The 10328-nt window shown below is 46.3% G+C and overlaps 2 protein-coding genes across 2 annotated transcripts; one reads left to right on the forward strand and one right to left on the reverse strand.

Moving 5' to 3' along the window:
• Window positions 1-230: 230 nt before the first annotated feature.
• Window positions 231-6889, forward strand: CIMIP2A (ciliary microtubule inner protein 2A). Its single transcript, XM_073559479.1, has 7 exons — window positions 231-328; window positions 549-790; window positions 2943-3094; window positions 3225-3342; window positions 3859-3953; window positions 5591-5708; window positions 6819-6889. The coding sequence occupies exons 1-7, from the start codon at window positions 231-233 to the stop codon at window positions 6887-6889; spliced, it is 894 nt and encodes a 297-aa protein (XP_073415580.1).
• Window positions 6890-6908: 19 nt separating this feature from the next.
• Window positions 6909-9958, reverse strand: TUBB4B (tubulin beta 4B class IVb). Its single transcript, XM_073558281.1, has 4 exons — window positions 9803-9958; window positions 8520-8628; window positions 8331-8441; window positions 6909-8129 (listed from the first exon to the last, which is right to left on the reverse strand). The coding sequence occupies exons 1-4, from the start codon at window positions 9857-9859 to the stop codon at window positions 7069-7071; spliced, it is 1338 nt and encodes a 445-aa protein (XP_073414382.1). The 5' UTR covers window positions 9860-9958; the 3' UTR covers window positions 6909-7068.
• Window positions 9959-10328: the final 370 nt, after the last annotated feature.

The following is a 10328-nucleotide window of genomic DNA, read 5'->3' on the forward strand; positions in this document are numbered from 1 at the left end:
GCACACACCCTAAGCCCGACGTGTGATAATTTGCTGCGTTTCTGTATCTAAGCCCGCTCTATGTGATATGTCTCAGCCACTCAGCCTTACATGGGGTTTCCTCCCCTTATTGACATGGATCGTTCCGGCTTCAGATTCCGATGAGTTATCGGAACCTGTTACCTCACAATGGTTGCCTAGTAACAGCCCCGCTATAATGCTCTGGCTGCAGTGTCTCCCCCCCCTAGTTCATGTTGTATCCTGCACCTCGGAGCCAGCGTGGCTACAATTTAAGAATAGTGCAAGAACCTGGGAGCTGCCTGTTCATGGATCCCTATCACATCCCTGGGTGAGTGCCCTGTGGCTGGCGTAACAATGGTCTCACTAATTCAGGGCCACACGGGCTCATTCTTGTTTCTAAAGGGTGGTGTGGAGTGAAGGACTCCTCGTCTCCAGGGTGCTGAGATCTGAGCAAACAATGGGGGCATGTGGCCCATAACTAGGAACCCCTGTTTTAGTCTGGGGCCCCCTACTCTCTGTAGAAATTTTCATTTTGTTTTATTCTATAGTTGTACAGGATTTTGCCCCCAACTTCGCTATCAGCTGGGAACCTCCTATGGCTCCACCACAAACTGCCTCCTTACTGACGCCTCCATGACCAAAAGCCCTCACTCCACTCTGTCACCCCTGAGGCAAGCCCCCATCAAGATGCCAGCTGAGTCCCCCAAACTGCAACCAACACAAGTTCACAGCTGCACTGCAGACAATGGGATCGTCTTACCTGAAATTTACATCCCATCTGGATATGCAGGTAAGACCCCCCTCAACAATATACAGCAAGTACCCCAATATTACTAGCCTCCCCACAGTATATACAGGTAAGAACCCCTCAACTATATACAGCAAGTACCCCAATATTACTAGCCACCCCTCAGAATATACAGGTAAGAACCCCCCCAACTATATACAGAAAGTACCCTAATATTACAATCCCCCCCACAGAATATACAGGTAAGAACCCCCCAACTATATATAGAAAGTACCCCAATATTACAATCCACCCCACAGAATATACATGTAAGACCCCCCAACTATAAACTCCCCCTCCATGTCTGTATGGTCTTGTGCTCTGGGCACCATCATGGGGAGCAAAAAAGCATCTTCCCCAAACTGTTCCCACAAAGCTGAAGCTACAATTGTCCACAATGTCCTGTGCTGAACATTAGAATTTACCCCTTGTTGGCTTCCTCCCTCCCCCCATATTTGGTAAAGTACAAACCATGTTCCGGGAATTAATATGGCGTAAACAGCAGAATAAAACTACCAACTCTGCCACATAAGGATGAGGGTGGACCTGATCCATGGCTGTATTTTACTGTGCCCCAACTACAACACCTGCATGGATGGGGAATAGAGGAGACATGGACAAGTCGGGTGCTCTACTTTTACAGAATGGGACATGGGCCTCACCCCCGTGTTTTCTTGCGTCTGGGATTCTGTGACTCCTCTTACCCCCACATTGGCGTTAGTGTATAAAGTGTGGGTCAGAGGAAAGAAACGGATGGGTAATTAGGGATCCACTAAATGCAGACCGCTATGGCGTAATCCCACTGGGCAAAGTGTCAAAGCTACAGACCTTCTCTGATTGGGAGCAAAAGGATCTGGTTGATAGAACAAATATTTACATACTCTGCCCTTAAAAGCTTCTACAGCTCCAAGAGAAATTCAGTTTACCACGTAACACTTTTCACCAATACTAATCCAACATTATCTCTGCTGAGGACCATCAGACCTGAGTATACATCATCCCCTAATAGATACTATTCCTTCTACAGGCCATACACAGGGTTATCTCTACCATATATACCTGTCGTCACCTCAACTGGATAATCTCCCAACAGATGTTGGCCCTATATCGGTGGAGTAATGGAGGGAGTATAGAAATTGTTCCCAAATTATCTCCCTGTTAGGCCCAAAGGTTCTCACCTATATGTAATTCAGAGTGCAGAAAACTCCAAGCATTCTACACAAGATAGGATATCACTATGATGTAAACCGCTCTAGGTGAGGGGTGGATGAAGCGCAGATGATGTGGGAATGTAGACAGATGGGACTACTTTGGAAAGGGGTCATCTCCTTGACAGAAAGGCTGTATGGAGTGATCCCCATATATGTCTATTAAAATAAAACAGGGAAATCAATTAGTAATTCTCAGGCACTGCCATAGAGGGAAGACCAGGGTGTGTGTTCTCTGGAGTCGTACTCATTCATACAACACCTTTTGAAGTCGGGTTGACTCCATCAGATACCTGGAAATGAAAATGTCTCTCTCTGAAATACTGGGCTTTCGGCAGGCAAGGGAATTGTAGCCATGATGTTTTGTCTGTGTTTTATAATATGGAATTATGTTATATATGATAATTGAAAATGGATAAGTTGTATTAGGAGTTTTCAAAAAAAAAAAATTATTGGATTAAAAATAAAAAAGTCAGTCGCCCTCTGATAATACCATAGCATTGTCCTCCACCATACTGTACAGTGGGCACAATGCAGTCAGGGGGTAATTATCTCCTGGCATTCACCAAACCCAGACTCCTCCTTCAGATGCCTGATAGAGAAGTGAGATCCATCACTGCACAGAACATGTCTCCTCCAGAGTCCAGTGGCAGCAGATTTACACTACTCTGATACTTGGTGACGTACAGCTGCATGCAGATGCTCAGCCATGAAGCTCCTGGAAGGTGGTGGTGATGTTAACAGAGGAGGTCTGGACCCTGCAGTTATGGGGGCAGCAGAGTGGTGACAACTTTTCTGCCCTCTGCTCCTCAGCACTCACCTCTCCTGCTCGTTACATTACAGAGTCTCCACTTCTTAGCTTCCTTCCACTTGTCAATAGTATGACTTTTGCATAAATCACTAAGTATAGGTATTAAACAGCAGTCTTAGTGTCCCCCCCCCTGCAGGTCACCGGCTTATGTCTCCGTGTCAGCACTCCACCTCTTTGAGTCACGTGGTCCCTGATGCAGTGGACAGCTGTCTGGAGGGCCATTTATCGGTGACAAGACGGCATATGAAACAGCCAGTGGAATATACGTACGACCACCACAACAGAAAAGTATGAGAAAACTTGAGACTTCTCCTTGAAGGAGGCCTTATTTCCTACCATAGTAGTAGGCACACTATCACATAGCAGGTTCAGCTTTTTTGGCTCTTCCTGCCAATCAGTTTCTGGGTTCTACTTACAGGACGTTTACACCAAGAGAGAATGGAAGCCAAAGGAAGACTATAAATCCCCTGTGAATAATTACACAAAAACGCTTAAAGTAGACCTACCCAATAATCTGCAGCGTAAGGCCATACCAGGTAAATCAGCAGAGACCACCGCTTCTTGGGAGGGGTTGCCAATAGTATTTACAGGAGTGGAACGTGACACTTATTTTGCCAAAAATTGGAAGGACACCTAAATTTTAGAGTGATGGTCTCCAATCTACGGTCCGCCTGCTATTGAGAAACTACAACTCACAGCAACTGTATAGACAGAGACTGATCACTGGTTTAGAAGCAGATATGAAGCACATCGGCCCCTGAATGACTATTATATTAAAGGCGAAGCACGAGTTAAATAGAGGCGCTGCAGACAACGTGGCCTCTAGATGGCGCTGTAGGGTTAGCTAAAACTCTTCACTAGCACCATCATCTCACCTCATTCGTCCTCCAGAAACTTGGCTGACATTGTGAAAGGGCTCTAGCGAGAGCCAGAAAGGGATTATAGAAGACAGAACGGCTGCAGAGGGCCCCCAAGACCCCATGCTAACCAGTGCCTCAAGGGTCATTACATAGATACACATTATATTACTTGTAGTTCTGTGTCACCAATAGGTTATACTGGATTCATTCCTCGTTACCACTATGGTCTTGGCGTTGGTTTTGGACCAGGGGTCAAAGCAAGTATGGATGAATTTGATAAGAGCCAGGTGAGAATTTATTTGTGCAAGAATAATACTGCCCCCTATGTACAAGAATATAACTACTATAATACTGCCCCCCCATACAAGATTATAACTACTATAATACTGCCCCCATACAAGATTATAACTACTATAATACTGCCCTCTATGTACAAGAATATAACTACTATAATACTCTGCTCCTATATTCTTGTACATAGGAGCAGTATTATAGTAGTTATATTCTTGTACATAGAGGGCAGTATTATAGTAGTTATAATCTTGTATGGGGGCAGTATTATAGTAGTTATAATCTTGTATGGGGGGGCAGTATTATAGTAGTTATATTCTTGTACATAGGGGGCAGTATTATAGTAGTTATATTCTTGTACATAACTACTATAATATTGCCCTCTATGTACAAGAATATAACTACTATAATACTGCTCCTACGTACAAGAATATAACTACTATAATACTGCTCCTATGTACAGGACTATAACTACTATAATTCCACCTCCAAAAAAAAAAATAAAAAGCATTCTGAGTTTTTTTGCACGAGACAGCAAAGTTTGCAGCAATACGGCCTGCAAAAGTGGCCATAAATACACCAGCCTAATTCCCGTTTGGATACCCGACCGGAGCTTCTTTCCCTCCCCCCCCCATTCTTTATGGGACTGCCAAAAGCAAGCCAGGAGCAGCACTCAGCAGGCATGAATGGAGACATAAGCAACGCATTGCAGCTCCCTTCTAACAGGGATAAAAGTTCTCTATTCTGATTAGTGCAGGTCCCAGCAGTCTGACCTCATTAACAATTTGACACCTATTCTAAAAAGACTGGTGAACTTTGAAGGCCATACATCAGTTAGATCCTATGCATTTTTTTTTTTTTTTATGTCTGTGCAGCTCTATCACCAGGATAATCCAGGTAGTCAGAGGACTCACAATGACTGATGTCACCAGCAGCACATTACATCATGAGACTGGTGTTGCACTCAGCAATACTGAGTTGGATTCACTTTTGGATCCTAGCCCAAAGATTAAAAAGCCCACCATACTTGCATTTCTGGTGCCCTCATCCACTGTAAACTGACCAGAAAATCAGGTCTTAATACTTTACTGCAGGTTATGGGTGCTGTTTTTGCTGTACCTGTATCCGAGGAATTATTGTAGCCTATTAAATGGAAAAATCCAGGTCACCATACAGTAAAATGCCAACACCTTACATCTCAGTATTGTAAACAGGATGGAGTCAGGGCCATCTACAGTCATCTTAGTTTGGCATAATTATAAACCTATTTGCTTGCTCTTACTGTGACCTATTACTACCATTACCTTGGCTTTGTAGGCCTCCCTCCTACACATGAATCATATCCTAGGTGGGACTCCAACTGCAGGCGTCTGAGCCCAGCCCTCTGCTGCTCTCCACAAATAGCTACAACCTTGCTCTATTCACAAGTTAACTATACAGGTATTGAACAGTCCTAGAAAGCCATATACACACAGGAATGACTGTTGCCATATTTAGGTTAACACCCTGCTCAGGAGCCTAGAAACTGCTCTTCCCCAAATCGTGAGCTGCCCATCGAGTGTAGAGGGCAACCGCAGGCGGTCAAATTACATCTACACTGATAAAGCCCATTGGGCCAATTCATGTCTTCTAGATTCACATCAGAACACCCACTACAAGTGCAGAACAGAGAATGAAGCCACCTTTCAGGCCTGCAACCAAAATCTATAGCCCCGCTGGACTCTTGCCCAAATACACAGGCTTTGTACCAGGTGAGTAGTAGTCATGGGATCATGGCTCTAGCTGATGGGTGTTTAAGGCAGGGTTGTGGAGTCTGTAAGCCAAACTGCAGACCTCAGGCGCTTTTTTTTTTTTTTTAATTTGAGTCTAGACAACCCCATTGATCTTACCAGGCAGTGTAACTACTATAATATATGCTTGTACATAAGGGGCAGTAACTGTTGATCTTGCCAGGCAATGTAATGTTACTATGGGGCAATGTAGTTTTCATATAAACGAGGATGAAAATAGAGAGAAGGGAGTGTCAGGTGTTAAATGAGAGTGTATATTTAGAAACACATACAAGTCTGGAATCAGTTATACGTCCCAGTGTTAGTTTAGGAGTAACCAAAGCCATCAGTGATATTAGTCCCATCATCTAAGCCAGGGTTCCCCCAACAGATCATGTTTTCAGGATTTCCTTAGCATTGCTCAGGTGATAATTGATTCACCTGTGCAATACAAAGGAAATCCTGAAACCATGATCTGTTGCTGGGCCTTGAGTTGGGGGGGGAAAGGAGGAGACCGGTCTAAGCAGATCATGTCTGACTATTTCACCATGAGTGACCTTATGCAATCCTTGCATCAGAAGGTGGATCACATCTATGGATACACTGGGGAAAGCTCCCTGCATAAGTTGGGCCCATAATTAGTCAGGGTTAGCTGATACTACTTGTCCCTCTTTTACATGGATTGTCACTTTGGATTATTCCATATAGTACATTATAGCTGCCACAGTACTGAGAACATAACCTTCTGCAGCACAGGTCTGTGCTTAGTGATTGCCAGACACTTCAGGCCTGGGCTCTTGCTTTGCCCCCCCCCCCCCCCCCCCGCCATTTTGATGCCTGCAGGCACATAGTGATGCAAGATACTCCAGTTAGGGACCATCCACCTAGTTATACTGGACCAGTTTAGTATTGATCCTGCTGCAAATGGGGTCCCAGCAAGGGCCCCTTTTAAACAGCAAGAGCACATGGGAAGAAAAAGTTCACTTTCTGTACATTACAGCTGGCCATTAAGCCACCATGTGCATAAAATTAAGACCTGTTACCTGCAGTTATAGAGGACTTTTTGTAAACCACCACCATCTTATGTTCCAGGCTTTAGGGACACGTTTGGCTACACTTATGGGACCACCACTAGGCAGCTGTACGTCAAGTACCCACTGTAAGGAGACCACAAACAAGGACTTATGAAAAATGCTTTAATGGTGGAGTGAAGATCTGTACAGCATGGAAAGATGAACTGGAGAAGGTTAAACACACAAATAAACATGAACATCAACAAATAAGAGATTCATGAACAGGAGAGTAACAGCTTTCAACATAATTTACAACTGCAGGGGGTGCCTTATGCAGCCTCCTCCTCAGCCTCTTCCTCAAACTCTCCTTCCTCTTCTGCTGTAGCATCCTGGTACTGCTGGTACTCTGACACCAGGTCGTTCATGTTGCTCTCAGCTTCGGTGAATTCCATCTCATCCATGCCCTCGCCGGTGTACCAGTGCAGGAAGGCCTTTCTGCGGAACATGGCAGTGAACTGCTCAGAGATGCGCTTGAACAGCTCCTGGATGGCTGTGCTGTTACCAATGAAGGTAGCAGACATCTTCAGGCCTCGGGGTGGGATGTCACACACTGCGGTTTTCACATTGTTGGGAATCCATTCCACAAAGTAGCTGCTGTTCTTGTTCTGCACATTCAGCATCTGCTCATCTACCTCCTTCATGGACATGCGGCCCCTGAACACTGCGGCTACAGTCAGGTAGCGGCCATGCCGTGGGTCACAGGCAGCCATCATGTTTTTGGCGTCGAACATCTGCTGGGTCAGCTCTGGCACTGTTAAGGCACGGTACTGCTGGCTGCCACGGCTGGTGAGGGGGGCAAAGCCAGGCATGAAAAAGTGCAGCCGAGGGAAAGGCACCATGTTTACAGCCAGTTTACGTAGGTCAGCGTTTAGCTGGCCAGGGAAGCGCAGGCAGGTGGTGACACCACTCATGGTGGCCGATACCAGATGGTTCAGGTCACCATAGGTGGGGGTTGTTAGTTTCAGGGTTCTGAAGCAGATGTCATATAGGGCTTCATTGTCTATGCAGTAGGTTTCATCTGTGTTTTCTACAAGCTGGTGGACGGACAGTGTGGCATTGTATGGCTCTACTACAGTATCAGAAACTTTGGGGGAGGGCACAACGCTGAAAGTGTTCATGATTCTGTCTGGGTACTCTTCTCTGATCTTGCTGATAAGGAGGGTACCCATACCAGACCCAGTGCCACCACCCAAAGAGTGGGTAAGCTGGAAACCCTGGAGACAGTCACAACTTTCTGCTTCCTTCCTCACAACATCCAGTACTGAGTCAACCAGTTCCGCTCCCTCCGTGTAGTGCCCTTTTGCCCAGTTATTTCCAGCTCCACTCTGACCTACAAGAACAATTAAATAGGTTACAGAGATGCAAGAACTTCTCATCCACCCCTCAGCCTGAAAGGGACTGAGGGTTGGTGTCCCAAGAGCCCATGATTACCAACCCAAGACATGGATTTTAATTTATTAGCCTGTACAGTTACTATAACATTGCCTCCCTCTTCCCCACAATATTAGTCACTAGACTACAGATTACTCACCAAATACAAAGTTGTCTGGCCTGAAGATCTGTCCGAAAGGTCCAGAGCGCACGGAGTCCATGGTACCAGGCTCCAAGTCCACCAAGACAGCACGGGGAACATATTTACCACCTACAGGCAACATTACATCATAAGTAACAACTCAAAGGGGAGACAATAATGGCTCCTAGGTGATAGAAAGTCACTCACCTGTGGCTTCATTGTAGTACACATTGATTCTTTCCAGCTGGAGGTCACTGTCTCCATGGTAGGTACCAGTTGGGTCAATGCCATGTTCATCACTGATTACCTCCCAGAACTAGAGAGGGAAAGAGAAAAAAAAAAAAAAAAAAAATTAGGAAACCAAAAGTTTATAATCTATTCCTCCAATGCATCAGACAATGGACTATTACTGCCAGGTCAGGTCACATGGCAAGCACCAAATGACATTCTTAGAGACTGCATGTGACCTTCATTCTCAGGATGGACTAATGGGGGGGGGGGGGGGGGGAATGCAGAGCTTTGATCACCACTGATTAGATTCCATGAACCCTAGTGACATGCTGCTACTTTAGGAGGATCACCTTTTAGATAAAAGGGACCATAATATTAGAATGCTAAATGTAGCTAGGGAAGCAAAGTGCAACTGAGGCCCAAGTCATCAACACTAGTCCTATATCACAGCAATAGAGGCCAGAAACACTAAAGCCCTGCTAGGATGGAAGTCATCCAGAATAAAGGGCAACATCTGCTGATTATAGGAGGTCACCATAGTCAGATCCTATACACTGTAGGGCACAACCGAGGCATATACAAAAAGGGGCATCAACAAGCGAGATGCCAGAATCCTTGCCCATACAAGAGATCTTAGCTATGGGTTCCAGTGCCAAGTGATGGTCAGGGTGTTGCTGCAGCACAGCTTTATACATCAGGCCCTGACAAGACCCAATAAGCCTCATAGTGGACAGTCTCCATCCTGCTATTAGATGACCAGATTGATGCTTTAGGGACAAGCACCAGCAAGCCAAACTGAGGTTTATGTACAGCACACCATAATACACAGCACTATAAGGACTGTGACGTCACTGGGCACGTGGTGCCCGCAGGTCAATCCCCGCCAGCCTGTAAGGTTTGAATTTCAAATATGTAACCTGTGACACGGGACGCGACAGGTTCTGGGTGGCCACGCCCACCAGTAACAGCTCCGCGCCAGGGCACGCGTCACGTGACTGCCGGCTTCGGGGCGGGAAAGGCGGTTGAGACACGATTAACCACCGCACTGCCGGCGAATAATTACCGAGTGTGTAAGTGACAGTAATATTCCACAGTGGTGAGCGGAGCCGGCGCGAGAAGTCGGTCCACATCGCGTACGGGAGCTAAAAGTCTCCGCAATGCGGCTGAATGGCTGTCAGCCGCCATATTCTAGGGGTGGTATGAATGAGGCAGCGGTTATGACAGGTAACCGCGGCTCCCCTTTCCTCCCGATTAATTACCTTGGCTCCAATCTGGTTGCCGCACTGTCCAGCCTGCAGGTGCACGATTTCCCTCATGTTGACGGTATAAATCCGGGCTGATGACCGTACTGTATATTCCTTTGCGACTGCGCGAGCAACTGATCTTAACCGTCTTCCTCAGCAGGTTTTATAGGCGGCTCAAGACCTTGTTGCTAGGCGCTAGGGCTCCTATTGGGTGACTGGAGGTGGGCGGGCTCATTCAAGAGCCAGGGATTGCTTAGGAAACTGTCAATCAAACGCTGTCATCCCCATAAGGGTGTTCTAATTGGCTGCCTGTCAGCTGTCATGGTCACCTAACTACCGTCTCTACCACGCACTGATTGGTCCCATTCAAATGATTGACTGGCCCGCTGGTTGGCTACTTTCGTCGAAAGGAGGCGGGATCTAGTCAGCGTCTTAGTAACCACTGCAATGCGCTTCAGGCGCCAAGAACTGTTAGCGCGGTGCCAAGCGCTTATTCACAGACGGGTTTTACGCTTGGCAGAGTGCGCACGCTCACTGACTA

Source organism: Dendrobates tinctorius, unplaced genomic scaffold, assembly GCF_039654945.1.
Source record: "Dendrobates tinctorius isolate UK_male_01 unplaced genomic scaffold, ASM3965494v1 ptg000013l, whole genome shotgun sequence".
NCBI classification, from domain to species: domain Eukaryota; kingdom Metazoa; phylum Chordata; class Amphibia; order Anura; family Dendrobatidae; genus Dendrobates; species Dendrobates tinctorius.